Raw genomic sequence first — 23233 nt, 5'->3', positions numbered from 1 at the left:
TAATTTGCAAATTTCACCTTCCATTAATCACAATTTATTTCACCCCGGTCTCTGCTGCTTTCTGTCGGGAAGGGTGAACGCAAGGGAAAACTGCACCGAGTGGTACCGTTAATTTTAAACACCTCACGGTTTGGACACAGTGGGTAGACGCGACCGGGGTCGAATCAATCAGTACGCAACGGGATGAACGAACAGATTAGAATTAAAATCCGGTTTTCCACGGGGTGGGCGGGTCAAGCGGTCTCAATTGCGCGATTTATTTACATTTCTGTACTGCTTTGTGCATTTGATCAGTAAGCAATTCCATTGGACTGAATTCGGCGAATTGAGATTGTCTTTTCTTGGAATTATTTAACACCAATGCGTAAAGCTGAAACGTGTTGATTTTAAACATTATGTCGCCTTTTTGTGTTGTTGTGGCAAACGGATTTAGCTGTACAGTAAAACCAAGAATCGTTTTTCAGTATAGTTCTTTGTCATCAATTTAAATACAGTCATTTCCCGTTTTACGCGAATTAGAGATTACCGAAGCTGACAATTCTTGTAATTTTGTATGTGGTTTTTTTTTCGAATTTCAAATTTTCTCTAAAAAAACGTTACATTTTAATATTTATTTTATTTTTTGTTAAAAAGTATTAGTCAAGTTCTAGTCCAAAAGTCAGAAGAACCCATTGAATTATATCTAATCTTAAATCCTTGTACAATTGTTAACAAACCTTAACTTACAATCACACTATTAATTATCCATTATTTAACATGGCATAAGAATATAAGAATACCAAACAAAGACTAGATACTCCACTGTAACATTAGTTTTCCGGAACCAATTCTAGAAAAGGATCGATCTTCATGTTGATATATATTTCAGGATGAAATTTGCTTCCCGCGCTCAATGGTTATTTATTCATCCAGCATACCACGTAACATTGGATGCCAACAAGTCATAGGAAAACCCGAACTACAGCCACTACAGCAATTTCTCACGATACGATTACTGACGTTGGGGAATGCAGCATGCATTATTATCGTAGATCATGCAAGCAGGGTTTACCGTTTGTGGACAAAGAAGATAAAATATTCTAAGAACAGTTATGTGTCTGATGACAAGTGTAAACCCTGAATCCCTCAATCTTGACCTTGAAGCAAGGATATCACTAGTGAACCTAAGATTATACCCACTGTAGCAACCGTTAGCCGTCGTTTTAAGAAATCGAAATTACATTCCCATGGTGACGATAGTAACCAAGCTCGTAACCAAGGACACAGCAAAGGTGTGATGCCGCATATCTCGCCTCCTTTGCCAACAATCGTCCATTTCCCTGGAGAAAAATGTGTCCCCCAAACCATCGTCCACTGAAATGGGTTGACCAATTGAAATGTCTCGTTCTCGGTCCCCCCGAAGCCTGAAATGAGAATGCTGCCCTTTCAAAAAAGGGTCCGTTCCGAGAAGAGAAAAACCGCACCCCGAAAAACAGATTCATCTCGTACCGAAGAAGATACGATAGTAACGACCGCAACAAAAAGCCTGCAAAGAAACGGCCAGAAATGAGAACGAACCTTTACCTCAACGCCGGTGCACACGTGGCGTGTTTTTTTTTTTTGTTGCTGCGGATCCGCAAAAGGTATGCGTGAAATTGATGATTTCATTAATGTAAAACGGTTGACAGTTGGAAGTGGTTGGTGGTGTGGGCTGCTAGACGAAACCGAACCACCACTGTGGCCGTGGTGGGCGAGAAAGCGGAAATTGAATTGAAATTATACCACCCTGGGATACACTTCCGGGGTGCCGTACAACAGCGACAACAAAAAAAAGAGGTAAAACTTTCTCGAGTGGTCACCAAGCAATTCGGGTGGGGGAGAAGGCGAACCGGAAGGAAGGACCATGGCGGGGAGGGTTACTTTTGATCGCTTTTTTCGCTTTTCCGTTTTCCTTGTCCCATTCATTTCCATTTCACTTCGAATTGTGTAAAGTTGCCTGTGGGGGATTTCCGGGTTTTCTTGTTTTTTGGGGACGGGAAAAGGTTGAGCGGTTTGTATGGAAGAAGCAGAAATGAAAAGAAATACACCCTTTTTTTTGTTGTGCCGCCAGTGCCCCAAAGTGATTAATCGCTTACGGGGTGGAAATTTGTTGGAAGTAAATTATGTACCAAGAGCTGACTGATGTTTGAAGGTCTTGGAAGATTGAGTGGCAAAGCATTGACAGATGGGATCCGAGTTGGGGATGTGAAGTGTGTCCCTTCATTGACGAAAGAAGACGCAATTTAATTGCCTTTATTGGTGAAGGTCAGTAAACACCTTAAAGCATCGCATTAAACTAATCATTTGGAAAGTGCCGACCCTTTGTACTGCGTGGAGATTGCTTTTCGAACTTAAAGCAGCGCGAGGCCAGCGTACAGCACTTATCAGCAAACCACTCATCGCGATGCATGCGATATGCATCATCCTTTACATCTCGGTTCGGTGCCGGGTCACCTTGTAAGACCGCCGTCGATAATTTATGCGCGCGTAGGCAAACATCTTCCGTGCACTTCGGGGAAGCGCTAAACATATCAATCAAATCCGACAGATCCTTCCACCTACCCAATCGTCTACGTGCCCATCGATCGCACACGGTGTTGCCGGTGTCCATCTTACCAACATCATTCATCAGTGGTCTTCCATCAAGTTGCCACAGCTCGCCCAAAACCAGAGACAACTTGCAACGCAATCAATTCAAATCCCGAACCCCAAAGTGATAATGTTTGCCTTCTGTCGCCGGTCGCCTAGTCCGCGCGCGGGTCGGCCGAGTGCCGGTGTCCGTCGAAAGCTAAATGAGAGCCTAATCAAACAGTTCAACAGTGCCGGGGATGAGCGTGTGCAGGATGTATGTAAGCGCGACCATTGTTGGGCGTACACCGGGGCACTTTGTTGATTCGGGGTGGCCTCGCACGCACGAGCGCTGATTGCACGGTAGGCCACCATCGTTCCGACCCATCAGCAACACTCGAACAGTACAGCGGAAGCGCAACGCCCTTGACGGATATGCACGGCTATAAATTAGTTTATATTTTATTAAGGCACCACCTTTACACCATGCCCATGCGTTCCTGCGTTCCTGCGTTCCCTTGCCCGATAGTTTCCAGTGTGCCACCGTCTGAATGGACATAAAATTGCGTCCAAACGCTCGAGGGTGTTTGTTTGTGCAGACCACCGTACAACAGTGCAAATTAGTTCCATAGCATTACGAAACCCGGTCACAATTGCATGCCCCACGCCCCGCAGGATCGGGCCCTAAAGAGTAAAACAGTTTCTGATTTATTATCACACACTCTCGCACTTGCAGTTTGTACATGTTTGGGGGACAATAATTGGATATAATTTGACAGGTTTTAGCAATGCACAGCGTTTAGCGGCGAAAAGTGGAAAGGGAAAAAAGATTAAATAGACCTGATCTGCCATACAAATTGCATACTTTTAGGCGCAAACGCGTGCATTCAAACAAATGGGCACGCGGAAAGGAGGTTTGTTTACTTTTTGGCCATGCTCTTTGCTAGTGAGTCCGGAATGACCCAGCTGGGCTGGAAGGGATGGAATTCTATTAGACAGTCAAGCGCCACGTTATTGAATTATGCATTCGTTTGCAATTTATATAATTTAGATTTTACGACTGGTTAATCCTTTGCGAGAGGCAGCGCCAGTGTTTGGAGTGCTAAAGTGTTGATTGAAAACATAATTGATGGTATTTTAATCGATCGGCAACAATCGGTGTGTCCAGCGTTTGACATTCCCTGTGATTTCTTTCGCAAAGATTCACACCCGCGGACGTCCGCAGTGCCTTAAATCAAAGTCTATTAGTGCTTTAATTGAAACCAAGCTTAAACAACCATCGTTTGATCCCGTTCCGGTTCGGGTATCAGCTTGCAAAGAGTTCCCGTACTGCACAAGGTGCACGGTGCACGAATTGAGGAAACTAGGTAAAATCAATTTCCATTACGTGTGCGATTGAGCTTACAGGATCGTCTCCACTATGACAGCATGGCATCGCAACGCATCAAACGCAAACGACCGGGGACAGTCTCGGTCGTCGGGTGATTTGTTCCGTGAAGCGACGGCTTTCGGTAGTGTCCCGCAGCCACACGGCCGTCCATTTCGGCTGCAACGTGCTAACGAGTTTAGCTCAAGCAGTGCCACACGACGCGTTGACGGTGTGGCAAGTGTTTTATCGTTCGATCGATCTGTTTCGATGGGATACGCTCACACACGAACTTCCCGGGTGAAGGATGTTTCCTTTTGCTCATGAAAGTTATAGAGGGGAAAGAAAAGAAACAAAAAGATCAATGATGGCGTACCGGGAAAATCACGCAAACGTTCCATTTATCGTGAAAATAGTTGCTTACCGTGCTGGTGTTAGGAAGTGCGAGTGTTTAAGGCGTTCCATCGCTCCATACGCTCACCAGGGTAATAATATTGTTCATTCATAATTTATTCACTTGCAACAGCGTTACGTACCTCACTCACACATACGCTTTAAGCGACACAGTGAATGCACTTTTACACGAACGACGGGGACGAACGGGGACGTGATGGGTACTCACCGAACCACACAACCTTTTTCCGAAAGGGTGAAACAAAAGCAGCAAACTTTTTTTCTTTTTTACATGATAAGCTCCCATTAAGAGGATTCACCATGCCCTGAAGTGTGCAAAACCATGCATGCATGTACTGTACGGATCGATTCGTGTGTTGTTTCGTTCGCATTCTACCGAATGAATAGAAAAACTTTCTCCTTGCACTAGTTGTTATCGGAAGCCGTTATAGGAAAGTTGAAAGCTGCTTAATTTACTGTGTGCACTATGAATTATTTCCCGAAACCGAAACACCAACACTAACAGCTCGTGGTACCCGAACCGAAATTGTTCCTCGCCCGCACAATGTAGGAGAATGTGCTAACCATTGTGCACTTGGATGTGTTTTCGTTCGGTACAAAACAGCATTACCATCCGGATAGGTGGTTACAGTGCGGAACAAAACAAAAAGCACAAAATGTGCTATGTGGTGAGAAAATAATACACCGTTGTAACACAGAAACACACACAAATTTACTAGTTTTTTATAACAAAAAAAAAGGCGAAACGAAATTTCCCATCCAATGCACTTTTCTACAACGGGGTGCCGAGAACTTTGCCGTTTATGAAGAATTTCCGCTGGAAAACGCACCACATTGGCTGAAGGGTTGAAAATTTGCCCCAAACATGTTTGTTGCTAAATGTTTCGCGATGTTCGGGATACATTCACTGGCGGTGGCGGTGCATTAAGCGCTACACACAGCGCTGTCACGTCCGGTGAGGCTAATTGTTTGCATTGCACTTCTCTAATTCGGTCTCTCTGCCCAGCTGGGGATGTTTGGCGGCATGATTCCATAAACCGATCGTATCCGTTCTTTTTCCCGGCGATCGTGACCCGTCCAAATTCGATACATCCGGCAATTTGTGCTGGACTCCCGCCGACGGGCAGCCCGATGATTGCCCGGGCAATAATTCCAATTTCAGCTGATCCACAAAATTTAATTTCTCCATCGTTTCCTCCCGACTGATCACAAGCTTGTGCCAGCTGCTGGGGCTGCTGTACGATGCTGTACGTGTGCTGCAGTGCTCGTTCACAAGTCAACAAACCACACCATATGTGATATGATTTTTAGAACTTCATCCTCCACACGAACCGGCGCTAGCACCCTACTTCCCGATCCCGTGTACACAAACAAAGAAAACACATGACACACCGGCGGACACATACACACGTACAAATACCGAGGAGGTGGAAAATATAAATGATTTTTCCGCACCATTACTTCCAATTTTGTGAAATAGATGATAATTCAACTTTGCTTTTCCGATGTACACTCTCGCGTCGTCTGTGCTTGAGTTTTCACGTCGGACTTCAACCGGACAGGACGTTTCTGACCACCTTCGTCCCCCTCCCCCTCCCTCCCACACACACTCCGCTTTCCCTTTCACGGTGTGAGTTTGTTTCGAAGCTGCTTAGAAGCCGGGAAGGTTGAGTTTTATTTTTTTGTTTTGCTCTCGACCCCCGCAACCGGGCAAAGTTTTCCCCGGTGGCAGTGTCACAGCGCTGCGAAAACTGATACGGAGCAAAACTCGAATGTGACAGTGTCCACTTTCCGTGTCCGTGTGACGGGCATTTTTTTTTTTTTTTGCCACCCACTGACGGGCATTTTTCTTCTGAAGCCCACCGTCCGGCACACCCCGCGGGCCAATAGTGGGCCACCAGCAGTAGTAGAAAAGGTCGGTTCGTACGAACAGAATGACGACACGGTTGCAGACGGTTTCACCGATGGGAATTTAATCATTCCGGTGCAAAAACTCCGAAGGGCCACTGCCACTCCGGACCGTTGCAAAATGAGCCTGACGCCGGCAAAGGAACGTGTACCGATGTGCGCTACAATGGCACGGCCCCACCACGGGAGCACGTCTAACACTGGGAGGAAATGCATTGCATAAACGGCGAATAAACGAGCCCGTACGATGCACTTCTTTTTGCGTCGTTTTTTTTTTTGTTTTGGTGCTGAAAGACCGGGAATGTCATCCAGTGCGGACCGACCCGGCAGAGATGCTAACCGAAGGATAGACTTTAATATTTATGATAGCACGACTGCTGATGTGTGTTCTCCACTGCAGTGTGTTTGAATGATGACTGTGACTTGATGGTTTGTTGGTGTGGGAAGATGGAGTTCTTGTCACGGAATGGGGGAAGGGGGGATGCCAGGCCGTACCGAGGCCGAGCAGTCACAGCATCCCCTTTTGACAGGACGTGTGCACAGGAAGAGAGCAAATATGAACAAGTGATCAGCGAGTAACAGGGCCAGGGCGCTGTCCTTACGTCCCACCATGTCCCGGAGAAGAAAAGCTGCGTCAAGCCCGATCCAACACAATGTCTGCAAGACATCGTTAAGGAAGTTCAGACTTTGGGCGTCTTTCGCTTCCTTCCGACGCTTCGTGACCTCCCTCCCACCCCTCCTCTGGTGGGACGTGATCAGATTTACTGATAAGCTCGGGTGCGGCAGCACGCGTTACCACCATCGCCCCAGGACTGCCGTTTGCCACCGTGGTCATACAGGTGGCACACGCACACTACCATCACGGAATCCTTGCACCTTCCTGCGCAGTGAGCGAAGGAATTTTGTTTTCCCCGTGGGAAGGAGATGGATCGCCTTCCATTTTTTTTTTCTGGTTGAAAAGAAATTGAAAGCGTTGAACTTTGTCATCGTTCTAGGGCTTGGTTGGAAAAGGGGAGTTCCAACAAACGGGAGTAGAAAAGGAAAAATTCCCCTACACACACACACACACACACACACACACACACACACACACACACACACACAGAGTTATGGTGCTTCTCTGTGTTCTTCGGGTGTGTTTTTGTGGTTATCCATGCGAGCTAACTGGCCTCGCCGTGTATCGCACCGGTTTCGGTATTTGCCGTATATGGCCGTCCATCCCGAGAATGGTGGTGCCCGCATGGATGCAATTGGCTGGAAAAGCTAGTAGAACGTATCATCAGTCTTGTGGCAGGCCGTGGCAACGCAAAAACTCCGGGAGGAAATATATATCCTGTAACTCGATTCCCTTTCTTCATTTTTTTTGTGTTCATTTTGCACAGATCATTTAGCAATCATTGTGCGGTTGGTTGGCGAACATAAAGGAGATCCGTTGTAAGGTATGCCGTTTTATCGGAACACGGTTGTTTATTTTCTTCTATTTTTTACCCGTCCTCCACATCATCGTTTCTAAAGAATGTTCTAATCTTCTCCTGTGGAAGGAAAAATACTACACAAATCATGCTGTACGCAGTTTGTCAATTCCATTGTTGAGTGGTACAATGGGTGCATAAAGTTGTGCGATTTTTGATGCTGTGTGTGTCTGAGCAGGCACACTGAGTTCTAGAAAGTCACAATCAATGTCAGGTTTTCTTTCGACAAATTTAACCGTAGCGAATGCTTTAAATTTTGTATAAATTATTTGAAAACTTGAATGATCATATAAAAAGAGGGAAATAAATTTGATTTGTGTTAAGTAATTCATCGTGTAACATGGGAAAAAAGGACAAGTTTTTTTAGTTAGAGCGTCAAATTTAAGCAGCTTAATGTAATTATTAAAATTAATTTTAAATTCAAGATACGTTTACCATTCCAACATGGAACGTGGGACATCCAGGACTGGAGTTTGGATCTTCATTCGTCTTCATTATTCATTGGATTGAATATAATTTTTTTAATAAACACTGTACTTAGAAATCATCTCCGTTAGATTATTTACGTGTCCGGATTGATAATCTGACCTTCAAGGACATTTTAAAGCTTATATTAACTGTTATATTTCGGAACAAGAGAGAAAAGACGTGCGTACTCGTGCAGTTCCAATCCCCGACTGACTTTTATTCTCTACTGTCACTCTGACAGATATGACATTAACATTTTTTATTAATAAACTCTGAAACAGAGAAGACGCTTAAGATGTTTTTCATGTTTAATGTACTTAAACTAATATTAGTTCGAAAAGATTGTGTCAGCCCTGTATATAATGTGTTTACTAGGTACAGAATTATAAATTCTTGTTGGAGACACCAACCGTAACTTCTACAGTTTTGTATGCAATAGAAAAATGCATCTGAAAGCCGTCATCATGGAATAAATAAATAAGAAAGATGCATCCCACATTTAGGACTTTCGCTACTCTTATGCTAAACTTCCAAGAGTAATCACTATTATATTACTACATCTAGGCGTACATTCCCTGCTCTTTAGAATGTATGAAAACCTCATCCATTTCACACTAGCAATAATAGCACAAAAACCAAAACTTCATCTTAATGCACCATGTCATCGGTGTGTAGCGAAATGTCTAAATTTCCGCGCATAGTGTATCTGTAAATTTAATGACCTCTCCGCTCCTTCGAATGCTCGCATCCACCACACTATAAGAACACACTCTGTCCTTTAGACAGATAAAAATCCACTAACAGACGTACGTCAAAAGCGGCCAGCAACGCAGACAAACTGTTCCGCTAAAAGCAATCACACAAAAGCTACGCTCATGTCAAGCATGCTGCTCTCGAGTCGCTCAAGCAAGGCCTACTAGGAGCTTGCCGTTGATCAAAAACGCGCTCTAATATTCATAAGATACTTGACACTTTGTGTGCTCTTTTATCATGAAGCCGTGTGTATGGCTTGATTTCAACGATTTTACTTACTTTGCTCACCTCATTTTTCCTTCCTTGCTTCTTTTCCTCACGCTCGTTGGTTTTTCTTCTTCCATTCTTGCTCATTTCGCTTTGCCCGCCCAAGCTCTAGCTTTCCCTGCTGAAACATCAACCGGTAGCGATATCTAGTGCTGCCCCGGAAGGAGGACATCATTCCTTCTTGATTATCCACACGTTCTCACCGCTACTGGGTGCCCGTCCGTAAGCCTTAAAAAACGCACCGAGACACGAGTGGTAGAACGCGCTAAAGCCATGGCTTTTGCCTGTGCCGGCAAGGGCAAAAACATGAAAGGAAAATCTTGCTCCGGTCCCGTACCACATTCCTCATTTAATATTTCATAGTAATTATGATTACACCACTTGCAACACTATAGCCGTTCCTCGGCGGTACCATCAACGCATGGGTTAGTTTCTAAACCGGGCAAAAAAAAGCGAACGAAATCAGCCGAGCTCCACACAACCGCGTACACTCGTTCCTCGTTTACTTTCGGGGAAAACCTTGAGCAAGAACATTGAAACGACGACACTTGGCTTGGCGTTATCTGCGGGGACGGCAATCTGTCCCGTCCTTTGCGAAGCTTTTCCGTTTCCCACGCTGCACCGGCCTAATGGATGCGACAACACGGGGATGTGCTTGCCGTATTTCGTCGGTGGCCGGATTTGAGATCCTAGGTATTCTTGATCCCGGCCCGTCCCATGACGAACGATGAAGATTGTGGCGTCGTCAATGGGGCTATGGTTAAGTGTTCCTTCGTCACGGTGAAGCACGCCGCTGCTCGTTTTTTTACGATTTCACTCGTCATAAAATCACGCTAAAAGGCTTGCGGGATGAGGCTTTCGGTATTCTGCGAACGGTGTCGACGAGTTCGTACGTATAAACAGCATCCGTACGCCTACGGGACACGGCCGGAATGAAAATGGAGTGTGGGGTGTGTGTTGTGTAGCATTCATTACCCAAATGCAGCATTAAACCAAAACCATCGTCAAAGATTTCACCATCATGCTAGTTGATAGTGTACAGGAATACCGCCACCTTCAGGGCGGAATGGAACTGAAGGACATGCACAGGAAAGAGTCTTCCTCTTTATGTGTTATCTCGCATCTCTCAAGAGGGTGCCCATTTTTCATTCATTACGACGTTGACGTGGCGCCAGGAAGTGTTGTCCAATTATCCCGAGTATTATTGCCCCTCTGTACGTTTTTACCACAATAGCCTCCCTGTTTGGGACTTTTTGCTGGTAAAGCTCAGTATTCTCGCACCCTAATTCTTGTCCTAAAGGAAGAGATGCCATGCTGGAATTCCAATTCATTTAGTATTCATCGAATTTCCAACTCTTTCCCAAACGAAAGGAAAATCCTTGAAGAAATGAAGCTTTGGGGATGAAAAACTTTCCCCGGCCACCCAAACCAAAACCGTGCTGCGAAAGCTAATTTAGCTCATAAATCGTACATTTCATGCTGTGAATAAGAGGAACCGGCGGCGACCCCTTCCGAATCCGATCCTATTGCTCGCTCTTCACTTCAAAACGTCACAAAAGTCTCATCTAATATTCGCTTCACTCTCTTTCTCTTTCTCTATCCACAGTGGCCTATCTGAACCTTGGGACCTCACTGATAGCACTGGGCCGCTGCCAGGAAGCGGCCAGCGTACTGCGGGAAGGCACCAAGCTGGACGGTTCCGGCCTGAGGGACCGGGTCGCACACGAGAACGCCCGCATCAGTGCACTGCTGCAGCTCGGCAATCTGTACGCCGATCAGGGAAAACTGCAGCGTGCCCTGGCCGTCTACCGGGAGGCGCTGCACACACTGCCGGAACGATACCCACCCCAGGTACGGCCAGTGATTTCCACTCATTTACATTCATTTCTGGACGCTTGCGCGACTTCCCAACCGGCTGCGAAGTGATCGTAGCAACACTGAAACCGAAACCCTCGGACAAACTTTATGGCTTCATAAAGTCACGTGCCAAACATCGTTATCATGTATCTTCATTCGCGCACACCCCATTTCGGCCATCGGCTCCCTTCATCTACCCAATGGGGCAGCGGAAGTGTTGAAAAGCTTTTAATGATTTCCTTCCTTTTCGGATTTCATCGCATTTCATTTTTTTTTGTTTTGTTTCACCGTCATTTCCTTTCCTTTTCGCTTTTTTTTTGGTCCGGGCGCGAAAAGCGCTTGCCGGAAGTCGAAAAACACCGATTCGACCGCCTCTGTCCGGTTCACCCGGGCGCTAACGTGAGCAACCGTGAACCGTCCCAGCACTGCCTGGACCACGACCACGAAGTGGTAGCCCGTGCCGCACGGAAAAATTATCACCGGAAATAGCAAATCCGGATATCAGAGATTTTTATAAACACTTTTACGTGGGAAAACCCCAGTCGCTCCAGTCTGGGGCGCGGAAGGCAAGGCAGGCACCTTTCCCTGCTGTGCCGAGACTGGCTAGTCTGCCTAGGTTGGCTGGATTGGATTGGAGTTCGACCGTTCGTCCATTCGTTCGTGTGCCGGTGACGTTTCATATTTATAGTTATGGGCTCCATCTGGCAGTGCAAACCAACGGTAGCTGCGAGTGGCCCCGACGGAATCGAAACACAGCGAGAGAGTCGAGACGGCACGAACGGATGAACGTATTTCCGCTATTTCTTTCGCTGAGCTTTCACCAACACCCTTCCAACGGGCCAACGCTCGCCCAACATTCCCAGCACCTTCCGGCTGCTCACGAACGCTCGCATTTGGGGTTGGGAAAAGTGTTTACACTTTCCTCGACCGCCGCACGCCCGGATGTGCCCCCTTTTCCCCCACGGTAGCTTTTCATCATCAACGTATTTCCTTCCAGTTTTTCTTCACTCACAACTCGCCTCGTTAACTCGTCGTAGCGGCGAGCGGCACACTCACATGGTGCAAGATTCACCATCACCCCGGCAACCATCCATCCATACCAGGTTGGTTTTCCGGTTGCCTGAAATGGATCGCTGTGCTGTGTTTCCTGTTCGTGCCGTGTAAGTCACAGGCGGTGATTCCGACCCCCGGATCCGTAACGGTGAAGACGTGGTCGATTGGGCCTACGAGTGTATGAGCGTATCTGCACCGCGTTTGCTCTCCATCCGTTCCCGTCGTTCACCGTACAAAACACACAGCCGCAAGTCACTGGTCGCCCAAAATTCTAACTGGCCAACATGGAAAACTTCATCTCTGCACGCCCAAAACCTCCCGGCGCAGTTTGCAACCGACGACGTAATGCTTTCTCGTTCCACGTTAAATAAAAACACGTCAAACTTTACTGAAAACCCAAGCCCAAAGGCAAAAAAAAAAAATAGAATCAATGTCCAACTAGACTTTGCTCCTTTAACTTTTCTTTTTCTTTGCTGGGGAGAGCAGGCAAAGTACGACGCTTCACATTCTTATTTTACTACCAACGCTGTATAAATTGGAAATTTTATTAGTCTTATAACATCCACGTCTAAACACGCCTGCACACCGGGGCCCAAGACGCCCCGCAAGAAATAGTGGAAATACGAAACGGATGAAAGTCCTCACCCACCAACCAGCTCACCAAGCCAGCGCCTGCTGAGAAACGAAAAGCCTACCGAGCGCGGTCACAACTCACGCCTCGTGATCCGCCTCGGTGCAGTTTAGTTTTATTAGATCGACAGTATTTTCGGACGTTTTACGAGCTTTCCGGCCATCGTTGCTGTGTGTGTGGGCCGGTTTTTTTTTTTTTTGGCACATGGACACAGAGCGGTTAGTTTTTGGGGTTGGTAGATGAAAAGGATTTGGGTCTATTGGCACATCATTCTTGATGATTTCCTTTTTCTTTTGCTCTTCGCTTCGCTTTGCTGTGGGCTAGTTGGCGTTAAATTATTATGGCCAATGGATGGGGAAGGTGGTATGGAGACTGTATCAGGCTGCATAAATAACTGTTAATTATGTCGTATTGTGTGGCGTTAGTCTGTATTTGATTTTTGCGAATTATCCATCTATGAGGACGAAGAAAGTTTTTCTTTTTGAGATACATACAGTGCATTTGAAGCTAAAGTGTATTTGGTGTGATTGGAACACAACTTTGTGCAGTAATCCGCATAAGAATATTAATTTATTAAACTTAAAAAATACACACTTCATAGCCAGTTTTTTTCGTTATGTTCCGTCATCCAATAGAGTGCTCCTTTTTCTTGCGAGGAACTGTATCGTGATTTGGGTTGGGTCGTCGTTTCTTCTTCCATGTTTTCGTCCTTAGCCAGGTAGTGGCTGATCGTTCTGGTGGTTCTGGAGCAGTCGTCTTGCTTTATCGTACCCACAACTTACGCGCATTCAGGGAATCTTCCTGAATTCAACAAGGAGGATCTTGTAGCCTAATAATCCACGCAGGATCATAAAAGATGACCCACATCGTGGAATCCGACATCGCAGCCACCTTTTAGTCGACCTGTCCTATACGCTAGAATTATGCTCCCAATGCGAAATGGTTAGAGCTAAGTCTAAACCTCATTCGAATTCGAACACTCGATCACCAGAGATGCCAGAGAACTTCAAGGCTTCAAGGACCCTACTGAGCTCATCCGTGTCCCACATACTCTGCCTACGTGCCATGCCTAGCAACTGTGGAGCACAAAGGTGATCGTGAGGTAGGAAGAGCCTATCAAAAAGAGCACCTTCGGAACCACCCCTTTTGGCCTGCTTGGTCTGCCTTTTCATTCCCTAGCAGTAAGGCAGTCAAACAATTGAAATACGAAATGATTTTACAAACCAGGAGCTTAAGACTTTCAGTACTAATTTCACAAAAAACACTTTATATCCATTAGTGAGTATAGACAAATCCTAGCACACCTACTGTAAGCCACATCCCGCATGAACACGATTGGAAATTAACTGCTCCGTCAGGGAAACAATTTATCCACACCAGTTGGTGTGGCAAATATGTCACCAATCTGTACTTGCAAGAACCACTCACAGACAAAACTTTTACGAAATAGTTCCAATGATGGCACTACAAGGTACTGGCAAAAAATAAAAATCCACTTTGTTTCACCATCAGGACTTTCATTATTCTTTCTCCACACATTCCCACTGCACAATAATAAACTCACCCAACATAAGGTGTCACCAGCCGACGATGGTGGAAAATGAAAACACCTTCAACGTGGGAAACTGGTTTTTGCGGGAAACAAAGTGAACTGAACGAATTTAATCTCACCGTGCGTTTTTGCGTTTTTTCACTCTCTCACTCTTCCTCTCTCCCTCTCTCGCCTAAGCTTTCCATTCCCCAGCCACCCGAAAGGCATTCGGAAAGTATTAAAATATTTACAAACCCCGTACTCGATTTGTTTACGCAAATCCAACAAGTGAAAGTTTTCCATGCCAGTGTGCATGTGTGGGAATACGGTTGCCGCCCATGTGTCCTCCCAGCAACCGTTTGTCGACCTCTGCGTGGTGGTGTTGGTGGTGCTAAAGGACGACTTTTCCGGTTGCGCAAGCGGAACAAAATGCAAAATGTTTCCGGCCAACTTTGATCGTTTTTTTTTTCTTTTCGTTGTTGTCGTTGTTGTTGAGCTGCTACTACTACAGCCCAGGCTCACATCTACGACACCTTCTCATGTTTCCAATGTGCACACGTACCGTGTGTCGGTAAGGGTGAAAAACAAAATGAGGCAAGACGCGCAACTTTTTCCTCACGCCAACAATGTACGCCCAGCAGCAACAACAGCCGAATGAAAAGCTCGCATCGCCCTGGGCAGGGGCGCGTATAGGAAGGAGGACGGAACGCGGTGGATGCAAAAAAGTTGTACACAATCTGTGACAACGAAGTTGCAAATGATTACACTTTGTGATAAACTGGAAAAGCTCATGTTTCCCCTCCGTGTGCGTTGGTTGGAAAATATTGTTTGGTTTTTCGCACCCTTTCCGAACGGTGGTGGTTGAAGCTGGGTTAAGCTGGGTGTGCTGTACACATGTGTGCTGTATTCCAAGTCGAACTCGACCAACGCTTGACGGCAATGTGTGGTATTGCCTATTAGCGAAACAGTGAAGAAAATGTTTGGAACACACAAACTGTCACTTTGATAGTGTTTTGGTGTTTTTTGTTTGTTTGTTGCTCATCATAAACAAAAGTCCTACACGGCGCGTTGTAGCACCAGTGTTCCTTACCAAATGGGAGGAAGGCTAGACGAACGAACCTTTGGACCAACGAACAACCGAAACACTTTCATCGGGAGAATGTTCACTCCACCGTAGCACGATGGCACCGTCTTCGGACTGTTCTTAATCATCCAACTTCATCTTGGTTTCGCTCGGTGCAACGCTCGTGCCACAACTTCAAAGCAAAGCCTCGCCAACACACAGATGCATCCGCGCTCCAGTGGTACTATCGCGACAATGACACACAACGCACTGCACCCGCACCAGCAGGGATGTGATTTATGAAAACAAGTTTATTCTTAATTAGTTTCCTCACATTTTCCCGGGAAAAAGGCTGGAAAGAGATCTTTCGCTCGGTGAAGCATAATGCATCATCGTGCCCCATAATGCATCATCGTGTGTTAGGCACGGGTTGGGTTGTGCGCATTTGCTTTCTCTTCAATTTAGCAGTTTTATTGTACGTGAAAAAGCTTACCATTACAGTTAGGGAAAAAGAAAATGGTTTAAATTTTTGTTAAACCCGCTACAAACAGCTGCAAAACAGCATTTTCACTACCGTAACATGCAGTCCATAAGAGTTTAAAGCTTGCCGATGTTTTTCGTTGCTGCGCATGTCATCTGTGAAGCTGTCGGTGGAAGGTCGATAAGTGGATGAAGTGAAGGAGGACGAATGGGACAGCATATGAAAGCGGTCAGTGAGGAAGTTCACGTGACGCTTGTTGCTTCCCAGTTGAGAAAAACAAAAGCCCTCAAATGCCGGCCTTAGTCATGTTTGTCTAACACGAAATAAAGCCAAGAGTTTGTTTGGATGATTGAAGATGAAAAAACATTTTAGTAAAAAAGCATTTAAGAAAATATATTTTAATGAATATTTCGTAACTTTGCATAGAAAAACAATCTTAACAAGTATAATAAACAAAAATTACCACAAGAAAGATTCGTCGCTGTTCCATCGACTAAACCTCAGCCATAAAGCTTTCAACAAAATGAGTTATCTTATCAATAATCATTTAACGCATCATAAAATGTTACCGTTTTAATCACACCTTATCGTTTTATGTTGCACTCACAGTTTATCTTTATGCTTAGAATGACATCGAAAAGAACGAATGTTACTTTCCGTGTGTTTGTTAATAGCTTATTGCTTCTCTGCTTCCTCTATTATTTTATGTGTACGAATAAGTTGCACCTTACCTTCGAGGAACAGCAAGGAACAGCGAGCTCCAAATCGAGCAAGTGATTGCTGCGGATGGCCAGCGGTTTAAATCTTTTCCACCAATTCAATTCACACCGTAATAAACGTTTATCTATTTGGCCATTTTCGATACCTTCCCTTCATCGTCGGGTTAATAGCCACGCTCTCTACCTGATACCGAGCGAGATCGGTCGGTCGGTCATCACCAAATGTCCTCAGCGCTCTGCCGAACTCCAGAAGGTAGCCCGGCCCCGATAAAGATATGTTTATGGCAGGAAATTGACTCACGCTTTTTTTTTTCTTGCTGGTTGCCGTCATCTTTTCGGTGTCGTTCTTCCAATTCCATCTTGCCGTTTGCGTTTGCTATCAACCCTGCACGACGTTCAGCCATCGAAAGATGGGTGAGGTGAGGTGAAGCTGAAGTAATTTTCACTCCATGTGCACCATCATCTCGGATGATACCGAATTGCCCTATTAAAGTTTATATGATTTCAAATAAAATAAAATAATCAATTAAATTGTCCCATTTTAAGTGGAAGCATTCGGTTGGAAAATACGGAAATTGAATGGGAGGAAAACGAAGAAATCTTCCGTTTTCCGGGTTTTCTGGCTTTTTGAATGCTATGTACCAAATAGAAATATCTCTCCAAGATACTTGAAATGGGTTTCAACCAAAAAAAAAAAAACAAAATTGTGTATGTGTGATAAGAAAATGCATCCGCCAAACTGTTAGCAGAATATTGCACCCGAAAAACTTTTCTCCAACGTGCAAATTTGTCTGCCTTTAATGGGACACGGGAATGAAATCTTTTTAAAAGCGAGAAGAAGTTTCTGCTACATTTTCGAAGCAGGAAACGTACCGACGGGAATCTCTTAAAAAGGCATTGAAATTAAATTTTACGGTCTCTGCCAGTGCCGAACATTTCACCATGCTAATATCTTCCGGCTGCAGCTCGATGCATTTTTGCAGAGTGCGATCTCGCAAATGGCAGATCATATGCCACACCGGTTGTGGTGGTGGTACTTTACTCGTTAACTAAAACTAACCAAGCAGGGACACAAAAACCGGGCCACCAAATTACATTGCCGAATGGCCGTTTCGAAGAAATGGAGCTTCATTTGTTTTGCACGAATTTGTCACTTTGCATACCCTGCAGGCGCTTAACCTTCGCACAGCCAACTAGATTCGTGGTAGAACTGGTAGAAACAGAGGCTGGGAATAATTGGATAATCATTTTTAATTAAAACAAAATTCCACTGCTTCCACTCATTTCGATCAGTTTCACTCGTTTCCTTTTGCTGCATCTTTATATTTTCTTAGTTGACAATGGCAGTCTTTTTCGCGAAGATCGTTCTTTCCATTTCAAATGCCGATAAAGAATGGATTCCTTCAAAGTTTCCCAACAATCAACTCCCGTTGGTCACGATGTGGTGCTGAACACTGTCTTCAATATTATGCAATTCTATTGCCCGTGGTTTTCATCTTCAGGTCACCCCTCAGGTCGAAATAGACACGACCACAAGCAAACGAAGCAATTGTGCACTTTTACGATTATGGTTGGCATATTTTCTACTCCCGTTCGAAGCGCGTCAACGTTTCGTTGCTTGCGGCTCAGCCTCCTAATATGAATGGCTGCAGTTGTTTTGTCCCTTGAGTCGGAATTATTACGTACATAAATGCTATATTGCCAACCCATTGTACGGTTGAGTGGGTATTGTGTAGCTAAATGTTCGGTACGTGTGCCGTGCTGTACGGTACGGTGTCTAAATTGCTTTTCATTTCATTCCGCTTTCGGGGACCTCGGAACGGTTCTATCGCGGCGCGTTTGTTGAATGCAGAACCAGGCAGAATGCAGTGGATGAAACGCTGGAAGATGGACATTATCTGCACAATGAGTGTTCGTTTCGTTTTCAACCATTACGAAACGTTACTAACGCGTTATTAAAATTCTTTCCCGACGGAAGAGAATGATTTCTTCCATTTCACAATAACAGGGAAACAATATAGTAGAGTGATAACCATAGTTCGAATATTATTAAACAGTATATCAATATAACATCCAATTTCTTTTCTATATGCAAAACTTTATGTTCCTTCAAAGCGCTATAGAGTCCCACTAAACTTTTAGGATATTCGAAATTTTAACAACAAAAAGTTTCAAGAACACTATGAGTTATATTTCACCACTCAATTAAAGAACTGAATTTAATCCTTAAAATGTGTAAAGTCAATTGTTGAACATTTGGTATTGTTATTAGGCATTCTAGGTTACTAATCTAACTCTTAAGCTCCAAAAGCTTTAAACAGGTGAAAATCCTTCTAGTACTTAATTACTTACTCCGAGGATACAAAATCTTCGCGAGCTTGGTTTTGCATCCTTCTAGAACTTAGTGGTAATTTATATACCAAATGTAAGAATAATTTCTGTTTAGTTAAATAGACCAACCTCCCAAGAGCTTGATCCGGATAAAAACATTAAATGCTATTGAAATCTCGTGATCTCTTAGACATAACGGTCATTTGGACTTTTAAAAAGATCGTTATCACATACGTGGAGAAAGAGCTTGCACGAAGAAGAGCTTGAAGTTATTCTATAAACTTGTTTAATTCAAATTATTAGCATCGTTTGCTGAACGAATTCTAACGAGCAGGTCCCATTGTTATTCTTTTGCTCACACGCAGGGTATCTACCATCGTTTGGGTGACATCTTCGCTCGTCTTAACCAATGGAGCGAAGCGGAACGGTTTCAGCGGGCGGCCCTCGAAGCCCAACCGGACCACATCGCTGCCCATCTATCGTATGGGACGATGCTGGCACGAAACGTAAGTACCTTTCCTCCATTGCATCTCCCCCCATGGACGTTGAACATACCAAACTCCACTTATACTTAACTCACAAACACACACTCATCCATCGCTTTCCGTCTACCCCCATCTCCCATACAGAGCAGCCGAACATCTGAGGCGGAACAGTGGTTCCGGAGGGCACTCCGGTTAGCACCGAACGATGCCAGCGTACACCATCATTACGGTAAGAGCCGGCATCTTCCGATAAGACGTACAAATTGTACCACCCGGTATCGATAAGCAAACGCACCACCGCCGGGACAGTCGGGGTCGTAAAGCAAAAAAGTGGTTATTGAAAACGTACCGGCACTGGGTGGATAACGATCCGCAGCTGGCGCGCGTGCAAGAAAGCGACCATCCGAATGGTTCCCGTTCGGCAACAAACGAAGCAGCTTTGATCCGCATCTTGACCCGCAAAACCGGGAAGACATCTTTTCGGTGGAGGGTGGAGAGACAAAATCACCCCTCCCCCGGTTTTATATTCCCAGCAGGATTCCTTGGAAGTCGTTGTCATGCACCCTTTGCACCCGCCACGCTTTCCAGTCTTCCTATTTTTAAGCTTTTCTCAAAAGCGATGCACAAACGTCAATGCCATCATTAGTCACTGTCACCGGGCAAGGGTAGCAAGGAAAGCGTACGGTTTTGTACTTTTCTTTATTGTTAGACACATCTCCCCCTCTCGACTTGCTCTCCAATTGGAGCGCTAAAGCTTTGTTCGGCAACTGCAAAACTTGACTTTGCCGGTGAATGTGAGTTTGCATTCTTGTTATGCTGCTTCCGCTTGTTTTTTTTTCGTTACCCCGTCTTGACTCTCGGTTGGGTAAGAATTCAAAAGAAAATCATAACAATCAGCGTGAAAGAAGCAGTTGCTCGACAGTTGGAATTGCTCGAGGATGCTCCCGCAACCATATGTAACAAGCACGGCCTGGAAAATCTTGTTCCATGCTGTAACAAGGTCGCAGTGTGAGAGATAAGGACACAATAATTGAACAGATTGCTCGGCTTCAGGGGGGGAAATGTCTCCTAGTCTGAACCAAACTATCAAGTATCCAATTAAGGCCATCACAGTGGCTTTGCTTGCAAACTCTTGGCCTACTATTCGGAAACATATCGCTGTTTTCATCTCAACGCGCTTTCAAGTGAACTGAGCTCGTTTTAATTCTCCCGCTTTTCCAATGTTTTCCAATTTTAGCTGAATTTCTATCCTCCCAGCGGCGTACGGAGGAAGCGTTCCAGTATCGGGTAAAGGCGGCTGAACTGGCACCGGAAGATTACGCACTGGTAATGGCGGCCGCATCAAATCTCCGGTTGCATGACCGCAAACTCGAAGCCGAACGATGGTACCGTCAGGTAAGGGGAACCCCACAACGCCTTCTCAACACCTTCAACACGCGAAAAAATGGATGAATAATTACCACTGTTGCTTTTCGTTTCTCCCTCTACTGACGATTGCTATCCGGTCCTTGCCCCGGTTCAGGCTGTGAAATTACGCCCACAGGAAGCGCGGGCCCATACCAACCTGGGAGCGATTCTACACCTGCTCGGACGCACACAGGAAGCGGCCAACAGCTATCGGGAAGCGCTTCGGCTGCAACCGGACGACCTGACCACGCTTTCGAATCTGGCCAAGCTGGGCGTACCGGCCATATCCTGAGACGGTACGGCGCATCGGCCGGCCAGTGTCCGGAAGCCCGGAAGTTGATTGCAGCCCACTGGACCGTGGGTTGGTGGCGCGTGCCGAGCCGACACCGAACGACCGGCGACCGGATGGAAGTGAAATATGCTCGCTCGCTGGGAATTGATTGAAAACGCTGTACAGAGACTGCCGTGTAGTTGGTGTGGCAACAACAGAACCATTAGAAAAGGGTGAAAAACTTAATGTACATAAAAAGGGGCGGACAGGGAACGTACAACGTGGACGACGTTGATGATTGGAAGGAATTGTTAAAACGAGGGATTGACTCCTTTCAGAAAACCCAAACAATGTGTGTAGGCTAGCTAGTGAACAAAATCGGGGCCCGCCTAGTGGAAAGGAAATTAGGAACAATTGTGTTGGTAACTTTGTTGAAGGTATAAATATTTATATATTTAAAGGAGTAAAAAAACAAAACAAACCACAGTAGGAAATGAAAAGATTATGTTATGCGCGGTAAAGGTTGACGGTAGGAAATGTTCGGTTGGACAACGATTTTTAATTGCAAAAAACGAAAACAGTCATGAGTGGAGGAAGATATGTTATTATGGCAAGTTAGTTTAGTCCCTTCCGTGTCACCATCCTCGAATATCGAACCGTTGGTCAAGCATTGCAGCACGCGCTCGATGCCTAGTAATCATGTACTGTACATATAAAAAGTTTATAAACCAAAACCAAACATTCAACAGCAAGCAAAGCGCAAAACAAAAACCTACAAAACCCAAACAAAGCATAGAGCTGTATATAACGATAATCAGACATTGGAAACATCACAAGCGTACACACTAGCCAACATCATCAACAACAACAAAACGAACGGAAGATGAATATTGAACCAAATAATGAAATACAAAACGCACGGGGAAACGCGAAAAGGAAGGGGCAACAATACAAATATTTAACATAAAATCACATTTAGTACCGAAAGTGAACCAACAAAAACCCTTCATTAAACCACATGTCATCTTGCAATCCTCATACGTGCTATAAATATACGCGGTAGCCTCATCCGCGCATTGCAATGTAAAACTGTAATTACAGGGTTTTGTTTATTATGATCATTATTTGCCCAAAGCGTGCAGCACGCTTTCGTATCAGTCAGACGAAATAAACATTGCAATCCATCCGATTCCGTTTGTGCAGCCGAATGCGCCCCTCTTTCGATCGATCATTGTTGCGTTCAATCATCATACACACACACACCAACACACCGGTGGCCACAAGAGATGCTCATTACAATGCATAAATACAATTGGCAGCTATCGGGGTGGAAAAGGGAATGCTGCGCCAGATGTATGTATTTACTGATAATGGAATCGAAATATCAATACACACACACACAAGCGGCGAAGTACAAACAGACATTCGCCATTTGCCGGAAATGAACTTCCATTTAATGACCACCCCGGACCCCCGGACGGAGTGCGAGTGTGTGCAATTAATTCATTCCGATGAAGGGCCAGCGAAGAGAACCAATTGAACCTACAACAGCAAACAACAAATCGCAATAAAATCAATACATTCAAAGGATAAGATGAGGCTGCTATAATCGAGGGAAAATGTTCAAACCGGATCTCTCTCTCCCTTTGTCAACAATAAAAGACCTCCAAAAAACAGACAGACCGATGAATACATCATACATGAATAGACAACAAAGGAAGTAAAATGTTAAAAAACCACACACACACACACACCCAACTGCAGGATCATAAGTAAGAAAAGAACAGTTTATAGTCGAAAAACACCCCGAAAGCAGATGACCGAATGCGTGTGCTCTGTTGCTCTGGCACACCACCACCACCACCACCACCACCTGGAGACATACATTTATGAATAAAAATGCAAATTTATTAATGAAAACATGCACCGTTTGCTTTTCTCTTTCACTGTGTTTTATTCGGATGGTATAGAAAGGTGATATATGAAATGTTCGCATAACTGTCAAACCACATGTGCTTTATTGCCTTTGCAAGATGATCGTTCACTTTCTCACGTGAAGCCAGCGTGAGGTTGCTTGAGATGCTCTTGCTTCCTGTTGCCCTGAACGAATCGATGAGCTCCGTCCGCCGAAAGGTACATCACACACGCTTAAACGCCCCTATCCCCAAAA

General features: G+C 45.0%; 1 protein-coding gene across 1 annotated transcript in view; it reads left to right on the top strand.

Moving 5' to 3' along the window:
- Positions 1 to 22971, top strand: part of LOC128303157 (protein O-mannosyl-transferase TMTC2) — a 154378-nt gene extending 131407 nt beyond the window's left edge. The window contains exons 6-10 of the mRNA XM_053040019.1: positions 10841 to 11085; positions 19266 to 19406; positions 19530 to 19614; positions 20623 to 20780; positions 20908 to 22971. Of these exons, the coding sequence (XP_052895979.1) occupies positions 10841 to 11085; positions 19266 to 19406; positions 19530 to 19614; positions 20623 to 20780; positions 20908 to 21084 (806 nt within the window). The 3' untranslated portion in view covers positions 21085 to 22971. The remainder of the gene's footprint in view (positions 1 to 10840; positions 11086 to 19265; positions 19407 to 19529; positions 19615 to 20622; positions 20781 to 20907) is intronic.
- The last annotated feature ends 262 nt before the right edge of the window (positions 22972 to 23233 follow it).

Source organism: Anopheles moucheti, chromosome 3, assembly GCF_943734755.1.
Source record: "Anopheles moucheti chromosome 3, idAnoMoucSN_F20_07, whole genome shotgun sequence".
Taxonomy (NCBI): Eukaryota; Metazoa; Arthropoda; class Insecta; order Diptera; family Culicidae; genus Anopheles; species Anopheles moucheti.
Note: the sequence above shows the minus strand (reverse complement) of the source record. Positions and strands in the feature narration are given on the sequence as shown.